Source organism: Anomaloglossus baeobatrachus, chromosome 2, assembly GCF_048569485.1.
Source record: "Anomaloglossus baeobatrachus isolate aAnoBae1 chromosome 2, aAnoBae1.hap1, whole genome shotgun sequence".
Lineage (NCBI taxonomy): Eukaryota > Metazoa > Chordata > Amphibia > Anura > Aromobatidae > Anomaloglossus > Anomaloglossus baeobatrachus.
Genome location: NC_134354.1, coordinates 540669080 through 540694517, shown reverse-complemented (window position 1 = coordinate 540694517; position 25438 = coordinate 540669080). Strand labels below are relative to the sequence as shown.

At 41.5% G+C, this 25438-nt stretch overlaps 1 protein-coding gene across 1 annotated transcript in view; it reads right to left on the bottom strand.

The window, feature by feature from the left end:
- GRTP1 (growth hormone regulated TBC protein 1) overlaps positions 1 to 25438 on the bottom strand; it is a 158642-nt gene that overhangs the window by 38119 nt on the left and 95085 nt on the right. The window contains exon 6 of the mRNA XM_075334331.1: positions 24069 to 24165. Coding sequence (XP_075190446.1) covers positions 24069 to 24165 — 97 coding nt within the window. The remainder of the gene's footprint in view (positions 1 to 24068; positions 24166 to 25438) is intronic.

Below are 25438 nucleotides of genomic sequence, written 5' to 3'. Positions count from 1 at the left end.
TCCCAGAAGAGGTGCATCCATTAGAAGTGCCAATCCTGGCGCTTTGCCCCAACTCATCCCGTTGCCCTGGTGCGGTGGCAAACGGCGTAATATATGGGGTTGATACCAGATGTGTAATGTCACCTGGTATCAACCCCTGGGGTTAGTGATGTCACGCGTCTATCAGATACTCGACATCACAAACCCAGTCTGTAAGAAAAAAAAAAAATGGACAACAAAAAAGTTTTATTTGAAAAAACACTCCCCAAAACATTCCCTCTTTCACCATTTTATTGAAAAGAACAATCAAATCCGGGTCCGGCGTAATCAAATAAGGGGGTCCCACGACGATCCATACCATAGTCACTGTCCCAGTCAATGAAGAACAGAATGTTCCCCATTGGCTGGGAGAGCAGTGCAGTGACCTGAGCTAACATCAATAGGTCTGCCTAGGTCACTGCAGGGGATGATGAGCGTTGCTGTCAGGAGGTTAGATGAGATCATTACCTGCTGTGACAATCTCCTGCTCTCCTGACGACAGCGCTGTCATTGACTTCTATGCCCGCCGCGTTCTCAGCAGTATCGGGGGAGCCCGTGACGTCACCACTAGTGACAGTCTCAGGCCGCCAGCGAGACGTGACGTGAGAACGCAGAGGGCAATGGAAGGCAGTGACAGCGCTGACGTCAGGAGTGCAGGAGATCGTCACAGCAGGTAATGATCTCATCTAACCTGACAGCAGCGCTGGTCATCCCTGCGGTTGCCCGCACTGCAGTGTGAGAAGCTGCTGATATTGTAGTGCGGGCAGCCGTAGGGCTGGCAGGGAACGGGACACAGACAGTACGGGCACCCGACAGAGGTCACACGGAAGTGCCTCCGTGCGGCTTCCAGGGATTAAAGTGTGATCTGTGTGTGTTTACTCTCTGCTCCGCTTCGTCTTCCTGTCATAACGACATCCCTTCCCGCAGGGCAGTGATTAACATTATGTCCCGAAAAACGTGAAAACGCGGGAATAACGCAGGAAAACGCAATGATATGCACAGAATTTGCTACCTGCGTGATTTCATGATTACATTACAGTCAATGGCGTGACTAACGCAGTTAGCTGCAGAAAAGAAGTGACATGCTCATTCTTTTTCTCAAGAAAGAGAATTTTCTTAAGAAAAAAAACGCAGTGTGTGCACAGCTAATTTTTTTGCCATAGGGTTTGCTGGGAAGGTCTGCAGAAAGGTACAACCATTTTCTCAAGAAATTTCTGCAGTAAAAACACAGGTAAAAACGCAGTGTGTGAACATAGCCTTAGAGTTACAAACAGCTCCCAGTAGCAGTGATCTCCGGCACCTGCGCAGAAGGAAGCCTATGCCCATAGGAGGTTGGAACAATAAAGTGTAACATCGAAAATTGCAGGGCGCAGGAGTGGAATTTCGGGAAAAGAAGCGGATGTCACAGGGACACTGCTGGGAGGAAATATAGTAAGGCAAATGAAGTACAGCGGTGGCATTATCTTCCTGGCAGAATCCACCCCATAGTCTGGAAGAGGTCATTAACGAAGGAATAAAAAAAATGTAAAAAAGTCATCTGATATGAGGCACACAAGTATGACTGTTTTCAGCAATCTATAACCTGTATGCCCATATTGATAGGTTGAATAGCTCAAATGTGCTGCTAGATTTACTTTAAAAAGTCACCATCTCAGAGCACCTAACTCTGGTCATAACTACCATCTAGCTTTTATACTCATCTACAGTGGGGAAAATATGTATTTTGTAAGTATTCTCATCTACAAAGAATGGAGAGGCCTGTAATTTTAACGTAGGTACACATCAACTGTGCCAGACAAAATTCCCCCCCCCTTCCCCCCCCCAAAAAAATGCAGAAAAATCACATTGCATGATTTTTAAAGAATTCATTTGCATTTTACTGCATGAAATAAGTATTTGATAACATAACCAGCAAAGCAAGAATTCTGTCTTTCACAGACCTTTCATTTTATTCTTTAAGAAGCCCTCCTACTCTGCACTCATTACCTTTTTTGCACTTGTTTGACCCAGTTACCTGTATAAAAGACACCTGTCCATACAATCAATCATACTCCAACCTCTCCATCATGGCCAAGGGCAAACAGCTGTCTAAGGACACCAGGAACAGAATTGGAGATTTGCACAATGCTAGGTTGGGCTTTAGGACAATAGGCAAGCAGCTTCGTGAGAAGGCAACAATTGTTGGTGCAATTATTACAAAATGGAAGAAACCCAATCTTACTCGGTCTGGCACTCCAAGATCTTGCCTCGTGGGGCAAGAATGATTTTGAGAAATATCAGGAATCAGTCCAGCAAGCTGGGACCACAGTTTCAAATATTACCGTTAGTAACACATTTCATTGTCACGGATTATGATTCTGTAGGCACACAAGGTCCCCCTGCTTACGCCAGCACATGTCCAGGCCTGTTTGAAGCTCACCAATGACCATCTGGATGATCCAGAGGAGGCAAAGGATATGGTCATGTGGTCAGATGAGACCAACATTAAACTTTTTATATCAACTCTACTGGTTGTCTGGAGGAAAAGGAAGAATGAGTACAACCCCAAGAACACTGTTCCCAACCGTGAAGCATGAGGTGGAATCATCATACTTTGGGGCTGCTATTCTGCAAAGGTGACAGGATGACTGCACCGTATTAGAGGGAGGATAGATGATAGAAGAAATGACCCTTGTAATTGGTACAGAAACCTTTGGTTGCAAATATTACAATACGTTTTTCTATTGTATCAAATACTTATTTCACGCAATAAAATGCAAGTTAATTAATTTAAAAATCATACATTTTGGTTTTCTGGATTTTTTTTTATTCTGTCATAGTTGAATTGTACCTACAATAAAAATTACAGACCTCAACATTCTTTGTAGGTGGGAAATCTTACAAAATTGGCAGAGAATCAAATACTTGTTTTCCCCCACTGGATCTAGAAATTTAGTCCAGATAAAAAAAAAAAATTGCAAGTAATAGAGGGAGGATACATCTTAGATGAAGAGGGCTGCAGTTGTATTCTTGATATACATTAAATTTATCAATACGCTCTATCATACGCTTTCAAGGTTGTATAATATGGACAGATTGGGGGTCTGCAGAATGTTCAAGATGTCAAATATGGGATACTCCAATCTTTTTGGCAGTATGTACTGGAGTTTATTAAACCCATATAGGTTTGATTGGATTGGTGGATGAGCTACCCTTAACCGCTGCTGTACGCAGCCTGGATAAAAGGTTGCTCAATTCTACAAAAAAAGGTAACATTATTAAATTGGAAACATGTTAAAAAATACTCCTGCAAAAGCTGCCAGTTTATGGGAAGTGAATAGTATACTTACCATAAGCTTACATTTGCAGCCAGAAGATACTTCGATAAATTCCATAAGATCTGGGGACAATGGCTAGATGTTCCTGCCACAAACTCAGGTGTAGATGATACTTAGTACATATTATGGACCATAGGAAAGGTATGAATACCGAAGCTTACCATATGTATATTCAAATTGTCTCTGCAGGAATGGAGACAAACTCTAGTGCAGCGCCACCTATTGGAAGTAGCGATCCTAAAAGTCAGAAGTGGATTTCTAACAATCCTTTGCCCATGACTTAGGATTTTTTTATGCCAGACCAGAATACCAATTTGCAGACACGGTGTTTCGGGGTGCTTGCCCCTCGTCAGTGCAAAGTATGGGGTGTCTGGTATATGTATATTCGCACTTCTGAACATCATGTGTTCGCACTTAACTAGTTGCACCGCACCCCCTCCCCCCTCTTTACTCCTTGTTTATAATGCATGGACCTCGATTGGGGAAATTCAACACAAGTGTTGTAAAAAGAAAAATCGCATTCGCTTTGTCAGTATAAGGGACATATGCTGTTGTGGCTGTATACAAATGTGTAATCTACGTTTTTGTTACACCATTTATATACTATGCAACATTTCAATGCTTTTTGTGACAAATAGTAATAGAAATGCCACAACCTTGTCACACCCCTGTTGTGCCCAAACTCTGCCCATTCTGGTTAAGCTGGGTAAAATGAGTGCAAAAAGCTGAAGATAAAAAAACAAAAAAAACTTTGTGCAAGTTCACTTTGGGCACAGGCACAGTGAATACTGTCAGTGAATCACTGATATTGCTCACCCATCCTCTCTGTGTACTATCCAGCCATCGCACTCTCTTCACAATATTGGTGTCCATCAGACACAAGTATAACTGATGTGTCAGCTGCCAAACACAGGATCTGTAATCAACTCCTTGCTCCTCCGAGTACTCCATCAAAACGTAGGCTACTAATAGCCTTGTGCCTTGTTTGAGACCGTGCATGCAGTGGACGTTAGCGGAGTGATGACATCACTGCATTGCGCCATTCACCGCCCACTGCTGTACCTGACAGGAGAAGAGACTGAGGCTGTGCTGGACGGGGAGCCTTGACTAGGGTAATATAAGGGTTTTTTTTTTTATTTATCTTATATTATTTTGCCCCTGAATGGGGACTATCTAAACGGGGCTGTGAGGGACATACGGCATATGGCACTGTGGTGGACATCATACTGCATGAGGAGCTGTGGTAAACATCATAGGGGGCTGTTGAGGATATTAGTGTATGGGCACCTGTGGTGACCATCATACTGTGTAGGGGGACAGTGTGAGGAAGGGGTACAATTTGTAGATAACAGCATGGTGGACAGTATGAGGTGCATAGTGTGAAGAGGCAGCATAGAATAGATATGGAGAGGGGGCAGCCTGAAATTAAGAGAAGTTAACATGGTGAGAGACAGTGTGCAGATATCAAGCGTGTAAGGGAAAACTAGAGGGGGGACAGCCATGGTATAGGTCGTGGTTTATAGGAGCAGATGGTTGGTAATTATAACTTAAAGCAGACAGTGTGGAGGCCATTTACCATAGGAGGTTATTTAAGGCATAGTATGGACAAATATTTTTATACAAAAGACATTTTAATGTCACTCTTCTTTTTAAAAGCAACGTGTGAGGATGTGCTGCAGAGGACCAGAGAAGATGAAAGTCTGCAAAGATGAGCAGTGACTGAAAAGTCATCATGGTGACAAGATGGAGATGATAAAGACTGTAGCTGCATGTAAATGTTTACTTACTATCTCTTATCAGTACTGTGGTTTATGTATGGTTAGCAGTCTGATGATGGCTGGTAACAACTCCCATTTTCTCCTTACCATTGTTAAAGGCATACTGGGAGTTGTAGGTTCATGGGATACAAAAGTATATGGGACATACTTGACATTACAAGTGATCGCTGTATTAAGCTTGGATCTTGTATTCATGTACTTATGGTAGTTCTTGTGATTTATTCCTGTACACATGGTGGTCCTGGTAATGTATTCATCTACTGACGTATACATATACTGATTGTGGTACTGTTGATATGTAGTTGTACTGGTGTTGTATTTATTTAATGAATGTGGTTCTCATGATTTATTCATTTATGGTTCTGGTGATGCATACATGTACTGATGGTGGCTCTGGTGAAGCATTCATGTACTGATGGTAGCTGATGCATTAATGTACTGATTGTGGTTTTGCAGTTGTTTCGGATGCCATATTCATGTACTGATCATGGTGTTCATGAATGCATCACCATAACCATCAACTTAATCTGCCTAGGGCATAATAATACGTTATCCAGGCACTGTGGGGATGCTGTAGCTCGCTGGATCCAATGATATGGCAAGCTTCAGAGTCCCACAAGCAGGATCTAATGAATAGACCATGCTAGAGGTACACGCTCCTTTCTTAGGTAACAGGTTCCTTTAAAACCAAGGGGTGGCTGATAACCTAGACAGCGAGTAGATAGTTATAAAATTAAAGATCTTTATGTTGTTTTACAAGAGCTCGGCAATTTAAGAACTCAAGGTAACTCCTACAGAATAATAAATAATATAAATAAAAAGACTTTTCAAGCATTAACCCCCTCACCCCTGGAAGATTTTCCATTTCTTTTTGCTCCCCTTCTTCCAAAAGCCATAACTTTTTTATTTTTCTGTCAACCTTGCCATATGAAGGCTTGATTTTTTGCAGGACGAGTTGTACTTTTAAATGAAACCATAAAAGTTTTACCATATAGTGTACTGAAAAAAAGCAAAAAAAAAAAAAATCCAAATGCAGAAAAATTGCAAAAAAAGTGTGATTGCACGACTGATTTTGGGGTATTTTATTCAGTGTTCACTATATGGTAAAACTGATGTATTGGTGTGATGTCTCAGGTCGTTGCGAGTTCATAGACACCAAACATATAGGTTTACTTTTATCTAAGGGGTTAAAAAAAAAAATAATTCAGAAGTTTGTCCAAAAAGAGCAACAATTTTTGCATCATTTTCCACGACCCGCAGCGTTATTACTTTTCGGGATGTGAGGCCTAGTGATGGCTTATTTTTTTGAGTCTCGAACTGACATTTTTTAATGGTACCATTTTTGTGCAGATGCTACATTTTGAACGCCTGATATTGTATCTTCCTCAAAATTTGCGATGACCAAAAAACATAATTTTAACATTTGGAATTTTTTGGACGCTAAGCTCTTTACCCTTTAGGTTAATTAATTTTATATCTTCATAGATCGGGCATTTCTGAAAGCAGCAATAACAAAAATATATATAAAAAACACACACACACAAAAAAAATTGTTAACCCTTTAATTTTCAATGGTGCTAATGGGGTGGTGATTTGAACTTTTTTTTTTTTTTTTTTTTAATTGTACTAGTCTCCCCTAAGGGGCTATAAGGATCAGCAGCCTGATCGCTCATTCATTTTTCCTGATCAGAGTAGCATTGCATCTGCTGGCTGTAACATGAACTACATCATGAAAACGACAGCAATCATCATATCACCCTGTGCTACCATGACAACATCAGCTCCCCGTGATCATGTCACAGGGCCTACAATTGCAGCAGGGAAAGGAACGTTCCCCGCTGCAGTGCTTTAAATCACGCGGTTACATTTTGAGAGAGTGATTTAAGGAGTTAACAGGTGCAGGTGGATCGCACATCCAGCCACGCCTGATAGCTCACATGTGCAGGAATCGCCCAGCTCACTGCAGCACCCGGAGGTGATCACTCCTTCATGATTGAGGACGTACTGGTACGTCCCTGGCCGTGAAGGAGTTAAACAATTGCATCTGGGTGTGCAAACAACATTTTATGCATTTTTGTGTTTTATATGATACTGCGCAGAGCAGGTCTCTTTTGGAGGTTAGCAATTTGATATAATGTGTGTCTTTCAGTGCTGCTCTGTATTCCCTAATTTTCAATATTATCTGTGTTTTTTTTTCTCATACAGGTGTGATGGTCAGCTGTTCATATACTTTTCAATTTAAGTAATTTTAGTACAATCACAGTGAAGCCGTTTCTTCCAATCCATCCTATACTGCTATAAAAAACCTGTATGTATACATTACATGATAGATGAAAAGGTAATTACATACAGTTATATTCCTACTCTATAAGGCCGGTTTCACACATCCGGCTTTTCGCCGGTTTGCCGGATCCGGCGCTCTCCCGTACAGACAATACAGTACAGTGACAGCGCTGTAACTTCCGGGTCACATGCGTCGGTCACATGACAGCATGTGACCGGCGCTTGTTGCGCTGTCACTGTACTGTAGTCACTGTATGGGAGAGCGCCGGATGTGTGAAACCGGCCTTATTCGATTTTCGAATAAAAACACATGACAAAACCATTATTTGAACAGGGACTAATTCAGCCCAAGAAAGTACCATAAAATTTAACAGTGAGTAGCTGCCGTTTAAGGCCTCAAATTCTGAAGGATGTCATTACAAGATAAAGAAAAATATATTTTTCAAGTTATCCACGAGATTAAAAAAAAAACAACCTAAACTTTGTTCCCATAGTTTGTCTGAATATGTTTCTAAATGGCTTAAACAAAAAAATCTGAAGGACAGGACGTGATAAGTATGTCCTTTCCTGCACAAAGCACATTGATAAGCTGACTGTTTCCAAACTGCAGTGCACAAAACAAATCCCAGCACAAGATAACAATTCCTATAAAAAGAAATTCTTTGTGATTAATTGATTCAATGTCCCAGTAAAGTCAGAGCCTGGGGTGCATTTCCCTGAGTTTGCGGTGTATGTTTGAAACAGTCATATGCAAAAGTTGTAGGCAGGTATGGATAAAAATGCAGCTTAGTAAGAATCCTTTAAAATACAGAAGTGGTCATAATTTATTTTCATCAATTAACTACGTAAATGCAAAGTTAAGAAGGAAAAAAAAAAAAAACAAAAGAAATCTAAAATCAAATCAATATTTGGCGTGACCACATTTTGACAAACAGCAAGTTTGTCAAGTCTTCTAGATACACTAACAAAATCAGGGATTGGATTTTGTAGAATAGGTGAATGAGTTACAAATTATCCCAAAACAGGTGACCACCCCGGCGTGGTGCTTTAACTGCAATAGAAACGGCTGTGTAGAGGCTAAAAACTGGATGAAGAACAGTTATACTCTGCTAAAAAGATGAAGTTGTGGAGACAGTTTCAGGTCACAGGCCATAAACCATGGCAAGACAGAGCACGTTATGTAGACACAAGGTAGTTACACTGCATTAGCAAAGTCTCTACCAGGTTACAATTTCAAAGCAGATTGAACAGCACCCCAAGCTTTTTTGAATTAACATTAAAGAAATGGGCAAAATTCATGATCACTGACCAATGGTATGCTAAGAAAACTTAGCTCAGCAGATGAAAATCACATGCTTGCTTCGCTTTGATATCGGAAACTGGCCTCGTGCCCCCCTAGTCTAACTCTGCCCCACCACTGATTAGCCACTTTCTGTGCACATTGTAAAATGACATGAAGCTGCTAGTCAGTGGTGTGGGCGATGTTCTACAGGGCTCAACATTCTGAGTTCTGTTAGCCTATCAGAATTTTTCTCTTATGACAATGGAGAGGTCTCAGATGAGACATTGTGGTTGGCCCACAAGGTCTACATCAGAAGTGTTTTCATTAAGGTGGCCGCTTGGGGAAAAAAAAAAAGAAATAGGGAGAAAGCATTAAACAAATGTTTTTTTTTAAATAAAAGTTTTGGAAAACTAACAAATCATGCCCCACTCTGTATCCTCTAAAGAACTACTGAACCTGCGGTACCCACTGTGTCTTCTCCTCCTGTCCTCCTTTGAAAAAAATCTGACGACGTATTATAGTATGTGAGACAGGGCAGGTGCCTTGTTGGCTGGAAGAGTTTTAAAAAACAAAAACAAAAAAAAAAAACAAAAAAACACACAACAGGAAATCAAAAATAAGATTGAATTTTCTTGAAGGGCCCCATAATTCTATAATTCTAAGATTCGCAATTCCATTGACATTGCTAACACCTTTACTGACTACTATTTTAAATTATATATGATCCATCCACTCCCCAGCCACCTCCGAAATGATAGTCATTCCTACAAAATGCTGGTCTCCCTCAAGTGAGTGCCCCTTAACTACAATTCCTTACTGCTCCCTTTACTATCTTAAAGATCCAGCAAATTCTTAAACTGAAAAAATGAAACTCAGCCCCTTGCCCTAACAGGCTTCCCAACTGATATCACCGACACTTCTTGGATATTCTTGCACCTTCCTTATCAAGAACTTTTCAGGCATGGCAATCATTACATCCCTCAAATTTAGAAGCTATGATTACTACTCTGCCTAAACCTGGTACATCCCCTACCTCCCCTGGGAGCTGTAGGCCTATATCTCTACTCAACTGCCTTCTCTAATTACTCCTGACCAAGTGGGGTTTGTAGTTGCCAGATAGGCGAAAGATGGGACAAGAGGCTGATTGATCTGGTTAGGATGATTGAGATTAGGGGGACCCGCAGTGGATTTCTGTCACTGGACGCGGAGAAACCGTTTGATAGAGTGCACTGGTGGTATCTAGAATGAGTATTGAGAAAGTTCAGGCTTTCTGGACCCATTGAATCTGCGGTTAGGTCTCTTTACTCCAATCCGAACGCTGCAGTGATTACCTTTTGATTCTCATCTAGAATCTTTCCAATGGGATCTGTCAGAGCTGCCCACTTTCTCCAACTGTCTATGCCATGGTGGCCGAACCCTTAGCAAAATTGATAAGGTCCAATGCAGCCATTACAGGTATTCTCATAGGCGATGTTAACCATGTTGTAGGTCTGTACTTGGTGAATATTATTATATTTTGTACAAATGTGGAATCTTCCTTACATGCTATTGGGTCATTCCGTGTCAAGTGGACGAGTGGTCCCCACTCGACGTTCTCCGATTTTGCTGAAAATTTATAAGGATGTACATGTATGTTTGAAAAGAGGTTCTGTAAATTTTTAGGGCCAGATCTCAAATATTTTGGGCACTGTTGACCTTTCACTGGAGGTTCCACCAAGCCTGCGGCTTCAGCTAAGAGGATTTTGCAAACTTTGGCACATAGCCATTAAGAGTTCTATACTGGCTATGATGCTGAAATTTGGCATACTAGATCAACTTTTGCTGCTAAACGCGATAAAATTATTACCGGCTATGACAAAACAATATTTCGGCCGCAATTTTGTGTCAAAGTAGCTTGCAAAACGCCTCGCATAAAATTTATGCCAAACTTTGCCCATATATAACTCAAGACCAAAAACCAATAGGAACTGGTGCTTTACCCTGTACAACAAACATCTTCATGACTTTGCATTGCTGCAATATCACGGTCAAAGCATATGTGTTTGTGGAAATATTCACACCCACATATGATGAAAAACTAAAAAAAAACGAATTTTACCTAATTTTAGGTCAAATTTCCCAAAAAGGGTACCCCTAAAATATATTAATTCTGTTATCATTTGAAAGAGCACATTTTTCTCTACAAGGATCATTGGGGTTTTTTTTGGAGTCTCTCCATTTAAGAAAAGAAAAATGCCACTGAACATGGTGTTATTTATTAATACGCAATGAATGCTAACTGCACTATTCAAACCCTTGCGTTGGTCCATGGTGGTTATACCACAACCAATTCCCTAAGAATTGGTATTATAATCCTATTAAGAATTGTAATAATGCTGTCTTTCGAGAATTGGCAGCCCCATCGCCTAGGAGCCATGGCAGATAGCCGTGCAAGGCAAGTCGCGGGTGGTCTCTTTATCGCAGGTTCCAAAGCCTGAGGGTGGGTGTCTTTGCCTAGGATCCCAAGCCTAATATTGGGTATCTTTTGTTGGTTCCCAAGCCATAATGTTCAGTCTAAGTAAGTGGTCTGGAATTGTTGCTGAATTTGCAATGAAAGATGAAGAGTCATTTGACACCCTTGTTGCAGTCCACACTTTCTTTACAGTAATTGGGGAGTATCTCAAGACTCTCATCAATGGGATTCATCATATCCACTACTTCAGTGATGGATCTGCAGCCCAGTACAAAAATTTCAAAAATTTTCTCAACTTGTGCCACCACAATGCTGATTTCAATATCAGCGCTGAATGGAATTTTTTTTGGTACCAGTCATGGAAAGTCGCCCTGTGATGGGATTGGAGGGACAGCAAAGAGGTTGGCAGCTCGTGCCAGTCTTCAACGCCCAACTGAAAACCAAATACTGACCCCGGTGGATTTATTCAACTTTTGCAACGAGCAACTGCATGGAATCAAGTTTTTTTTTGTTCCAAAAGAAAAAATTGACGAAATACGGGTAGTTCAAGAGGAAAGGTTCAAAGATGGACATACAATTGCTGGAACAAGAGAAAATCACCAGTTTGTGCCAATTGATGACAAAAAGATTCGCATTTCAAGGGTGTCAAATGACCCTTCATCTTTCATTGCCCATGTAGATAGATCTGTCAGATCAGAAATGCCTTTTGTGCCAATTGCAAACCTCCAGCCAGGGCAATACATTGCCTGCATTTACGATAGGAACTGGTGGATTGGAAATATTTCTGAAATTTCAGTCGACGACCATGATGCATTAATACATTTTATGCATCCTCATGGACCAGCTAGCTTCTTTCACTGGCCTGTGAGAAATGATAAATGCTGGATTCCCGAGCAGTCGATCATTGCAATAATTCCAGCACCAGCTGCAGCAGCAATGGGCCGACAATACAGCTTCTCTGAACCGATTATGTTGCAAATTCAGCAACAATTCCAGACCACTTACTTAGACTGAACATTATGGCTTGGGAACCAACAAAAGATACCCAATATTAGGCTTGGGATCCTAGGCAAAGACACCCACCCTCAGGCTTTGGAACCTGCGATAAAGAGACCACCCGCGACTTGCCTTGCACGGCTATCGGCCATGGCTCCTAGGCGATGGGGCTGCCAATTATCGAAAGACAGCATTATTACAATTCTTAATAGGATTATAATACCAATTCTTAGGGAATTGGTTGTGGTATAACCACCATGGACCAACGCAAGGGTTTAAATAGTGCAGTTAGCATTCATTGCGTATTAATAAATAACACCATGTTCAGTGGCATTTTTCTTTTCTTAAATGGAGAGACTCCAAAAAAAAACCCCCAATGATCCTTGTAGAGAAAAATGTGCTCTTTCAAATGATAACAGAATTAATAGTAATATTAATAATTTTAGGGGTACCCTTTTTGGGAAATTTGACCTAAAAATAGGTAAAATTCATTTTTTTAAGTTTTTCATCATATGTGGGTGTGAATATTTCCACAAATACATATGCTATGACCGTGATATTGCAGCAATGCAAAGTCATGAAGATGTTTGTTGTACAGGGTAAAGCACCAGTTCCTATTGGTTTTTGGTCTTGAGTTATATATGGGCAAAGTTTGGCATAAATTTTATGCGAGGCGTTTTGCAAGCTACTTTGACACAAAATTGCGGCCGAAATATTGTTTTGTCATAGCCGGTAATAATTTTATCGCGTTTAGCAGCAAAAGTTGATCTAGTATGCCAAATTTCAGCATCATAGCCAGTATAGAACTCTAATGGCTATGTGCCAAAGTTTGCAAAATCCTCTTAGCTGAAGCCGCAGGCTTGGGGGGGGCCTCCAGTGAAAGGTCAACAGTGCCCAATATATTTGAGATCTGGCCCTAAAAATGTACAGAACCTCTTTCAAACATACATGTACATCCTTATAAATTTTCAGCAAAATCGGAGAACGTCGAGTGGGGACCATTTTTAAAACTGGTCCACTTGACACGGAATGACCCTATTGTGTCGTCCCTCTCTTCTTTCTCCTCAGTCTCTTACTACAAATTGAATGCGGCTAAATCTCTCAACCTCCCTTTATTCATCTCCCCCACCAAAAGAAAAAAAAAATCTCTCCTTTCCATTCAAATGGGAGGAAGGTGGTATCACATATTTGGGAATAACTGAGACATTAACATCAGATCATCCAGACAAACATGAATGCTTTGTATAAAGCTATAGATGCAGATTTGTCACGCTAGCCAGGATCCAGGCCTTCAAAATGTTCTACCTACTCCAAATATTTACTGAGGTGCCTTCCACTGAAAATTCCTTGTTGGTCCATTGGGAAGCTTCAATCGTGAATTGGTAAATTCAAATGGGTAAATAAAAAGCTGAAGGTTGCCTTTCACACAGTGACCTATCCATACGCATTGGGTGGAGTGGGGGTTCCAAATATAATGATCTACGATAAAGCAGCTATTCGCGACTGGTGGGTGGGTATACATGATCATGGATGGACTCTGTTTCAAATAGAGTCCTTGTTTGCCCCTCAAGGCTCCACCCGGAAACTTCTCGAAATGGAGTTATTTTTGCCGTCCAAATTCAGACCTTGCCTCGCCAACAATAGAGGAGTCCGAACATAATGGAAAGTCTGGGGAAGGAATTCTGCCACTTTCCTCTTTAAAGAGGTGTCCCTCAGAGACTTAAAAGCCCATATCCCGGATTTCAATCTCTTAAAATGGGACATTGATGGTAAAACAGTAATAGCAGATCTCTACGAGGGGTCGACTTTGATCCAATTTTTTGATTTGGTAAAAAAATATTCTCTTCCCTGCAACTGCCTCTATCAGTATCTTCAAATAAGACACCTTCTAAATTTGCATCCCAGATTTGATAAGACGTCCCTTCTCCTCCATAACTTTTACCGTCAGTCACCTACAAAAATTAGTGTTTTCTTGTTAATCTAACACTCTCTGAACGCCCTCCTCTCCCCCAGTAAATACACATTTTAGCTATTCGTCTAAATGGGAACTCAAACTGGCCCTTTTCCTACCCCTGCCACTTTGGCAATCGGCTTCAAGATGAACCCAAAGGTCCTCAGCTTGTTTGAAGCATGTGGACCATATTAAGAAAATTCATATGGGTTGTTACATTTTTCCAGTCCAACTGGCCAAATTTATTTCCAGTTACTCACCTGTCTTTTGGAAAGGTTGCCTCGAGATGGGCTCTCTCGGTCAGGTCTGGTAGGGATGCCCAAAAATGAAGGCATTCTGATTCCAGGTTTTCAGCCTGATCTCATCGATAACCAGGGCGCATAAGAAAAGCACATGCCACTGTAGCAATTCTCCACATAGGCAAAGACGATCTTCCTGTTGACCTGAGACAGATCATCACTCACATTCTGATTGCTGCCCGGCCATGCCTGGTAGGCAAATGGAAAAGGTATGAACCCTTTGCCCTTGAGGAACTTATTTAAAAAAGAAATACCCATTACCAGTATGAAGCTTTTGCTCCCAACATAAAAGAAAAAAAGAAGATGCCCAAGATTAAAGCAGTGGTATATTTCGCCCTCATCAACCTTAGCCTGCAAGTTGGTCATCTAGTACTATACCACTATGTACTCCCTCCTCCTCTTTTTTTCCCCCAGTTTCCCCCTCCCTCCTAGCTGCCCCTCATCATATCCATCTGATATACCTCTTCATTCTTGGTCCCCACTTCTGTCTATCCCTCAATCTCATACAGGCTAGCCTGAAGATATTCCTCTAAACCCCTCCCCCCATCTCATTTCTTTGTCCACTTTTGTTATTTCAGTGGTTATAGTTCTGTAGCTGTGAATTTTTCATTGTTTATGCTGTTTAGTTCTGTTATGGTAAAACAAAATAAAGATCTATTGGAACAAAAAATAAAGAATAAACATTCTCAGTTCTGCTAAATCTGCAGCAAAGAAAACAGATTCTATAACAACTGCTGCACCCAGTAAAATAAGTGATACACTGCTGCTGTCAGATAATATAGCAAAAACCTGTCATCGCCAGCTCTCTGAAACGCCCACACATGCGTGCAGCTTTCTTCACTAACATCATTGCGCCTCTAAAGCCGGGTGTAAGTTTACCGGCTTCAGAGAGGCACTGCGCTGGTCCAGAAGTGAAGATGATAACCGTTTCTCTTCCAGATATGCACAGTGCAACCTCTCTGAAGCAGGGAAGCCTACACCTGGCTTCAGATGTGCAATAATGTTAATGAAGAAAGGCAGATTTGCAGAGAGCTAGCGATGACACTGGTTCTCTGTAGAACATTCTATCACGCCTACAGTGGCATGATAATATGTGGAGAGGGCCAACTAGTTTGGGGAACCAACGCCCCATCGACTAGTCAAAGGGCTAATTTACATATGAAAAAAGGAATTTATACTGCCGAACACAAACACATTGAAAACATTTTTTAAAGCGCTCGTTAGGCAGGGTATCGAGCAATAAACATATAAATGAGAGGGTATGAGGGGCCTGTCAGATTCCCTTTAAAAAGGACTAACTAAATGGTCTTTGAAGTGCAATTCTTGGGACATAGTAGTGGAGAACATTCTGGATCTTGATGTTGAAAGGACGTGTGTGATGTTCACCTGTATAGATATACTGAACTGCAAATATATGTAAAATTGCCATAATGTTATATACAATATTGTTTTGCTCTGTGCTTAATGATAAAATAGGGTATGTTCATTTTAGAATAAATAGTTCTAGATCAGATTGTAGCTGAGCTATTTAAATCACTTTTTTCTCTGCACTGTTGGTACTGTTTGATAACTTTGTGGTATTCATATATAAAGATGATCTCAGAGAAAATTTAGCATTGAGAACCATAGCATGAGAATGTCCTGCTACAAAAAAAAAAAAAAAAAAAAAGTTTCCTCCCAGAGAAATAGTTAAGACAATATAAACATATCACCATGCTGCTCATCCTATGTACTGCAGAACCTGATGCTCAGAGTCACTGCCTGTATGATATTACTGCACCATTGAAACCCCACTCTCTACTCCGCTTGCCTTGAATATTGAAACATGAGCTTGTGGGAGAAGATAATGGCAATGTCTGTAAGAGTGTTTTACTACCAATGTGGACAAGTTAAAAAGAATAACTAAAATCATATTTTGTTTGCAGACAAATGGTGGATAAAGGCAAGTACTTAAAGTACGGTATATAGCTCATATGCTACCAGTGAACTGTAAAATCACAACTGTGACAATATCCTGCACAACCTCCACTAGCAGTCTTCCATCTTAACACGGTTTGTGAATATATAAGACTATTGGAAACCTTGGGCTCTACTTATTGAAATCGTTTTCTATTTTTCTCTCTAATCTGTCACTTGCTACAGCTTGTATTCTGTTATACCAAAATCAGCCAAACCTTTTACTGAGTACTAAAAGGTAATAAGGGGAATATGCACCCAGAACCATGAGCAGTTCTGGGTGCATATTGCTAATATATAATATAATAATCCCTCTACCATCCCTGTATCTAGTAGCATAGATAAAAGGATTTTTAGAAAGAGTATTTCTAAAGAGCTTTATTCTTAAGCTAATGAGAGTGGGGACTAGTCCCAAGGGCGTTATATCCCCCGACTAGTCAGTCCTCTTAGCATGGTAGCACGCCCACAGGGATGTACTAACATGCTATTAAATTAAGCATCACCAGCGATGACATGCATAATATTCACACCTGACAGGTTCCCTTTAAAGAACAGTTCTCCTCAAAAGGAAAATACCAGCTGCACCCACATCCATTAAAGGGCCCTTGGTCAAAATTGCTTTGTCCAAACAGACTGTAACCTCACATGAGCCCTTTGATGGAGAAGGATAGGCCAGAAAGTCCCACGGGTCCATGTTACTAAACATACAGTGTAATCTTATGCAAGTGCTACCACCGTCATCTTTATAGCACGATATAACTTGAAACAGGTTTTTGAGTAGAAATAAAAACAAACCGTTTAAATCGCCATGTAATAGATTAATGGCACTAGCATGGGGTAGTTCCCATACATTGCAGTAAATATACGGTCAGGGCCAGACTAGCCGTCGACAAATGTCACAAAGGCCGGTCTGCTATTGAGCTGCTTTGGCTGCGACAATACTATTAACAGCTGTGGCAGAGCACAGAGCCACTGGCTTCTTGCTCCACCACAGATCCATGCTACTTCAAGCCTGGAGACCAGCTAGCAGGGGACATCGGGTGGCATGATTATGTCAATGCACCATGCTTCCGTGCAAACTGCGAGAGAAAATAGGAGCGGAAATGGAGACTGCTGGGGACAGGAACTAGGATTAGGTGAGGAGGTTTTTTTTTTTTTAATATTATTGGTCCAGGGAGACGGATGGTAGTGATGTGTATGGTGGGGTTTTGGGAGGCATACTGTGTATGGGGAACTTTGGTGGACATTATAACAGGGGCTCTGGTGGACTTCATACTATGCAAGGGGGGCTGTGGTGACCATGCTGTGTGGGGTGGTGTAGTGGCTATAATACTATCTGGGGGCTATAGAGGCCATCATATGTGTGGGGTCTATGGACACTATCATACCATATGGGACACTGTTCATCTTGTTGTGTGGGAATCGCAAACTGTGTGTAGCTTTTATGGTGCAATCATTTGATGTAGGTGGAGACATGCAGAACTATCCTGCATTGCAACCTTTCATCAATTTTTCTCTACCATCCATGTCCAGGGGTATGAGCTACTCTACTTCTTTATTATGCTGTGCGCTGTGGACAAAAGAACATTAAACTCTCTGGAGATGGACTTGAAAAATATTAACAATCTCAAGTTACAACAATTTTGGTTCTCAGTCCTCAGACAGTGCTCTTCTCTTTCTGTTCTCCTGTGTGGCACAGACAGATATACAATGCAAAGATTGAGTCAAATTCCCCCCCTTACATCTGGTTTCAAGTGTGATTATATTTCCCACACCTGTTAGGCTACTTTCACACATCAGTTTTCTGCATTCAGGCACAATCCTTTTTTTTCCTGATGCAAAGGATCCGGCAAAAATGGATGCAAACCATATCCACCGGATCCGGTTTTTAACGGATCCGTTATGCCGGATGCGTACAAAACCGGATCCGGTGGACACGGTTTGCATCCGTTTTTGCATCCGGTTTGTCCTTTTTTTTGAAGGATCAGCTTTTTTAATTAATTTGGTGCATGCGCAGTTTACAAAAACGGATCCGGTAGCCGCATCCATTTTTTACCGCATTGCGCCGGATCCGGCGTCCATAGGCTTTCATTGTAAAACACGCCGTATCGCGCCGGATCCGGCGCGATGCGGTTTTTTTTGCCGGACAAAAAAAACGTTGCAAGATACGTTGCCTCCGGCCGCCGCTTTGATAAATTTTGCCGCATCCGGAAAAAACCGGATGCAACGCAAAGCCATTAGGTACAATCCGGTTACAATGCAAGTCTATGGGGATAAAAAGGATGCGGTACCGGATCCGATTTACCCGTTTTTTTCCGGATTGTACCTGATGGCAAAAACCTGATGTGTGAAAGTAGCCTTACATGCTTGAATCAAAGTTGTTAACCCACAACTTTGGAAAAGTGCCAACAATTTTGTCTGGCCTATTTTTGTTTTGTTTTGTTATCATTACAGTATATGTTGGTAATACCTGGTTATGGTATGGTGGCATTTGTCTGTTATAGTGCAATATTATATTAATATTATGTCCTGCTGTTTATTTACTAATGAACAGTAGGCACTCTGGACACTGGCATATTAAGAGATAATGCTGCACCTATGAGGTTGATATGGAACTGCTGATGCCAGAGAAAGGCTCAAGAAGACAGTTGTGGATTCATCTACGTCAGTGTTCCTCAACTCCAGTCCTTTCGATCAACCAACAGTGCATGTTTTCAGGATTTCTGTGGTATTGCACAGGTGATAAAATTATCACTTGCACAAATGATGATCCCAACACTTGTGCAATACTAAGGAAACCCTGAAAACATGCACTGTTCGTGGTCCTTAAAGACTGGAGTTGGGGAAACATTGATCTACATCATCCACCCAGAAACCAGCTTTACAAGGTGGTTCCAGTAGGTGTAGCAGTGTCCCTGCTAGTGTGAGGGAGCAGAGGAGAAGTATGGTAAATATAGTGGAGAGTTTACTAGCTAGGCCTGAAAATATAAGCGTACCACGCGAGACTGAAAGGGAAAAAACAATTTAGTTTAATGATTGTATATCGTTATCTTACAGCATTTTAAGAAATACTGCCACTTGCCAGAAATGTTCTAATAAACTACTCGTTGCAATGTTTCTTTGTTGAATGAATTTTTGTTGTGACTCTGACTAATGCTGACCACATAGGGCATTTAAAAACATCTTGTGTACTTGTTACATTTCTGGAGTAGTTGACAGGAGAGAACACAAGAAGCCACAAGGATGTCACATCAAGAGGGATCCAGGATGGTACTTTGGTTCCACAGGAAGAAGATGCTGTTTCATCTAGTTACACTGGAAAAGAGATCATCTTTATGTCCTTTGCAGCTCCAATAATTGTCCATATATAGGATAGAATCTGGCTCACAATAGTAGTAGGTGCCTCCGAGAAAAAAAAACATACATATAGAGGGATAACTCTGGCACTCAGAAAGTCATGAAAAGTAACGAGTTTTTGATAGTTTTGATTCAATTTTTATTCATGCAAAGGTGTGTAGAAAAAAATATATATTTTGACGTTTCGGCCTTTACACTCAGGCCTTTATCAAATTTATGATCTGTGGTTAATCAGAGATAACAAAAATAAAAGTAAGTCAGGGTACAATATGATAATATTTAGACATACATGCAAAAACCTCTTTACAATGCATGAAACATAAATACTTAAAAAGACCAATATGTACATACATGAATAGACATACCAAGGTATAAATATAGAGCAAGATATGAGTCAAGTAAACTAAGATTGAGATCTCATTATTGATACAAAGATACAGAAATATTCTGTCAACATTACGTACCAAAGAGAGTATATGAAGTATAAGGATGGTGAAAAAATTGTTCACACGTGTTGTATTTGAACTTAAAATATCTACCTAAGATAAAAATGAACAGCATGAGTTATATACTACTCTGTTTGCAGAAAACGAAGAGACAGAGGCTCAAAGATACCTCATATAGGTTGTAGAATATAGGTATATAAATGAATGTAGGTCAGAGGAATTACCTTTGCTACTATATGTGGGGTATACTTCTCATAGATATACAGTAGTATTCATGTACATACTGCAATATGCGGCCTATTGGATGGCACAAAAAGAAATTGTATTATACTGGAGAAATCCATATGTGGAGCGGCCCCCGGAAATTAATATATAATGCGTAAAACTCACCTCAATGTGTATTGATCAGGAAGATCAGTTTATATAGTGAAATGGCTAAACTCCATACATATGGAACTCTAATAGATAGAGATATATAGAGATATGCTGACTTAGCAATAATGCATTATTCACCCCTGTATATAGTAGCCCAGATGAGCAATATGAGATATCACAGACTCACCACATGTGGTGTCAGTAAAGTGGATCAATGGTATATAGTGGAATGGCAGGATTCCCAAGCTTATGAACCTGTGACATATAAAAGGTATATACAGACATATATATCCCTTGATTTGACAAATATCTCTAGTAGCACATTGGGGAATATAACACAAACCTTATGTTATTCCAAATGAGGGTAGGGTATCAAGACCCCGTACATATAACCCCCATGAGGATCTGTGAAGGTATAAGGGTAGACTGCTATAAAAGTCTAAAGTGAACAGCATGTGGTAGAAAGCCCCAAGGGGCAGAAAGTCCCCATTGGTTACCTGGTTAGAGTGAGGAAGCAAATGCCGTGCCGTGGGATGGGAACACATGGAGTCTTGAGGTGCTGCCTCGTGCCTGGTGGTTGCCATTTAAAACCAGGGGGAGGGCAAATTGGATGATTCAGGAAATCCCGTTGGTGAGCCGCAAACGCAGCCTGTGGAACGCAGTAGAACTCATGCGCAGGAGGGCCCACTAGAGGTGCCTCCCGCGCATGCGCGCCAGTGGACCACAGACGGCACAGTGAGGTATCTTTGAGCCTCTGTCTCTTCGTTTTCTGCTTCAAATACAACACGTGTGAACAATTTTTTCACCATCCTTATACTTCATATACTCTCTTTGGTACGTATTGTTGACAGAATATTTCCGTGTCTTTGTATCAATAATGAGATCTCAACCTTAGTTTACTTGACGCATATCTTGCTCTATATTTATACCTTGGTATGTCTATTCATGTATGTACATATTGGTCTTTTTGCGTATTTATGTTTCATGCATTGTAAAGAGTTTTTTGCATGTATGTCTAAATATTATCATATTGTACCCTGACTTAAGCTGGTGTCACACACAGCGACAACGACGTTGCTGCTACGTCACCATTTTCTGTGACGTTGCAGCGACGTCCCGTCGCTGTCGCTGTGTGTGACATCCAGCAACGACCTGGCCCCTGCTGTGAGGTCGCCGGTCGTTGCTGAATGTCCAGCTTCATTTTTTGGTCGTCACTCTCCCGCTGTGACACACACATCGCTGTGTGCGACAGCGAGAGAGCGACGAAATGAAGCGAGCAGGAGCCGGCACTGGCAGCTGCGGTAAGCTGTAACCAGCGTAAACATCGGGTAACCAAGGGAAGACCTTTCCCTGGTTACCCGATATTTACCTTCGTTACCAGCCTCCGCTCTTGCTGCCAGCGCCGGCTCCTGCTCTGTGCACATGTGGCTGCAGTACACATCGGGTAATTAACCCGATGTATACTGTAGCAAGAAGAGCAAGGAGCCAGCGCTAAGCAGTGCGCGCGGCTCCCTGCTCTCTGCACTGTGACATGTAGCTGCAGCACACATCGGGTTAATTAACCCGATGTGTACTGTACCTAGGAGAGCAAGGAGCCAGCGCTAAGCGCGGCTCCCTGCTCTCTGCACATGTAGCACAGCGACGTTATGATCGCTGCTTCTGCTGTGTTTGACAGCTAAGCAGCGATCATAACAGCGACTTACAAGGTCGCTGTTACGTCACCGAAAATGGTGACGTAACAGCGACGTCGTTGTCGCTGTCGCTTAGTGTGAACCCAGCTTTACTTTTATTTTTGTTATCTCTGTTTAACCACAGATCATAAATTTGATAAAGGCCTGAGTGTAAAGGCCGAAACGTCAAAATATATATATTTTTTTCTACACACCTTTGCATGAATAAAAATTGAATCAAAACTATCAAAAACTCGTTACTTTTCATGACTTTCTGAGTGCCCGAGTTATCCCTCTATACCAATAATTGTCCAGACATGGCAAAAGATCAGGAGTTGCTCTTTTTGGGAGATTAGGTGGAATTTACCAAAGCTGCTTGCCAGGCCAATGGGTGCCAGACTTGCTAAAGACTATTTAACCCGCCCCTAGGAGAGGAGTTCTAGGTGGAGGAAGCACGTGTGCTCTCCCACAGAGTACAAGGTGGTGGGAGTGATAGCGGTCATGATGCAGCTCAGCATCATTGATATCCAATTTACTGGCACTAATAGCACAGACTATGCACTGTCTCAACTGATGTCCCATCTGCTTCAACTCATGGTGGGATATGATGATGGAACTCTGTTTAGCATGGTGGTGGGGGTGGGGTAAAGAATAAAAAGAGCCAGGGTTAGCTTTTTTTTGTCTGTTTTCTTGCAAAGAAAAAAAACAAAACAAACACTCAATACGTTTGTTTTTACAAAGGAACATACTATACCTCTAGGGTATGTTTCTCTAGGGTACCCTTGAAACAAAAATAGTTATTTTTGAACACCTCATGATTTTTGGAGTTTCTGCTGCAAAAACTCCTGGGAAAAAAAAACCTTAATGTGAACATACCCCAATTTATCAAGTGACGTGAATCAGCCTAACGTTTCATTATTAGAAATATTACTCTACCCTACTGTTCGTCTAATTAGTATGAAAGTGGCCTACAGCTTTAAAATGGACTGGACATAGTCCTAACTTAAAGAAACACTCACTACACTCTTCTTACATGGTCTTCTGTTATTAATGCCCAACCACTGTCTATGCGCCAAGTGGTGAATGACTGTTTCCAATTCACTGACTGGTACATGAGGGAGCAATTAGCTGGCAGAGTTCCTGTTAGGTTTGTGTAATGTTTTGTCATAAGGCTATGTGCGCACGTTGCGTATTTGCATGCAGTTACGCTGCGCTCTGCACCGCAGCGTAACTGCATGCGTCCTGCGTCTCCAGCATAATCTAAGACGACTATGCAGGATTCGTGCGCATGTGGCGTATTAGAGCGCAGCGCTTCGGCTGCTGCCAGATGCGCGCGTTCTAAGAAGTGACATGTCACTTCTTTCTTGCGCTCTGCCTGCAGCCCTCGCTCTGTCTATGGGGAGGGGCTGCACTCAGAGCGCATGGAATCGGCTTTTTTTTTTTCATTATGGACTCTTTCTGCAGCAATTTGAAGCGCACGTGTGCTGTTCAAATCGCTGCAGAAATTTCTGCAGGGACAGAACGCTACGTGCGCACATAGCCTAAGACTCTTCTATGTGTGCCCTAGGGAGGGGGGAGAAGGGTGGTGGAGAGGTTATGGGAAGTTCTCCCAATTTGTTGGTTTATACTTAAAATATGCCATATAATCTCCCCTTTTTTGTTGTACTACTGACAAACTGTATTTCCTTTTATTTGATCTTGGATATGTCTGTGTACCTTTTTTTTTTTTTTTCTTTCAATAAAGACTTTGTTTTTTAAAAAAAATTTAATTAAAAAAAACAAACAAACAAAACACATTACTCTACCTTTGCATGGAGATTTTGATAGTTAAATATTCAATGTGAAAGTTTATTTGCAAGATAAAAATCAAACCTCTAAAAAGACATACCAGGCAAAATCCGGCCAATCAGAGCATCTAGGAGCCAGAAGGCCTTTTCTTCATCTTTACTAACAAGAATAAGTATTCCAGTGATAAAATTCATACCCTGCAATGAGAGGAAAGCTTGTAAATTTTGGCATAATGTGAATTGTGGTCATGAAACTGCTATCTCAGAGTCAATTATGATGTTGTAAATCGCACGTAATTAGCATTTTTAGATCGCCCAAAACCCACAAGGTCGCATGACAATTTGTGTTTCGGATGTCACTAGTTGCATTTACGGTAAATATAAAAACCATGGTAAATGTCTTCACAATCAGTGGCAGGTAAGGCATACTGCAAATCTAAAACGCTGTCCATATATCTTCTCCATATCGTGTGTAGTGTTTTGTAAAACTATTAAGAAGGGAATTTTGTTTACTTACCGTAAATTCCTTTTCTTCTAGCTCCAATTGGGAGACCCAGACAATTGGGTGTATAGGCTATGCCTCCGGAGGCCGCACAAAGTATTACACTAAAAGTGTTAAGCCCCTCCCCTTCTGCCTATACACCCCCCGTGCTCCCACGGGCTCCTCAGTTTTGGTGCAAAAGCAAGAAGGAGGAAAAAGAATTATAAACTGGTTTAAAGTAACTTCAATCCGAAGGAATATCGGAGAACTGAAACCATTCAACATGAACAACATGTGTACACAAAAAAACAGGGGCGGGCGCTGGGTCTCCCAATTGGAGCTAGAAGAAAAGGAATTTACGGTAAGTAAACAAAATTCCCTTCTTCTTTGTCGCTCCATTGGGAGACCCAGACAATTGGGACGTCCAAAAGCAGTCCCTGGGTGGGTAAAATAATACCTCGTAAGAGAGCCGTAAAACGGCCTCTTCCTACAGGTGGGCAACCGCCGCCTGAAGGACTCGTCTACCTAGGCTGGCATCCGCCGAAGCATAGGTATGCACCTGATAGTGTTTCGTGAAAGTGTGCAGGCTCGACCAGGTAGCCGCCTGACACACCTGCTGAGCCGTAGCCTGGTGCCTCAAAGCCCAGGACGCGCCCACGGCTCTGGTAGAATGGGCCTTCAGCCTTGAGGGAACCGGAAGCCCAGCCGAACGGTAGGCTTCGAGAATTGGCTCCTTGATCCACCGAGCCAAGGTTGATTTGGAAGCCTGTGACCCTTTACGCTGGCCAGCGACAAGGACAAAGAGTGCATCCGAGCGGCGCAGGGGCGCCGTACGAGAAATGTAGAGTCTGAGTGCTCTCACCAGATCTAACAAGTGCAAATCCTTTTCACATTGGTGAACTGGATGAGGACAAAAAGAAGGTAAGGAGATATCCTGATTGAGATGAAAGGGGGATACCACCTTAGGAAGAAATTCCGGAACCGGACGCA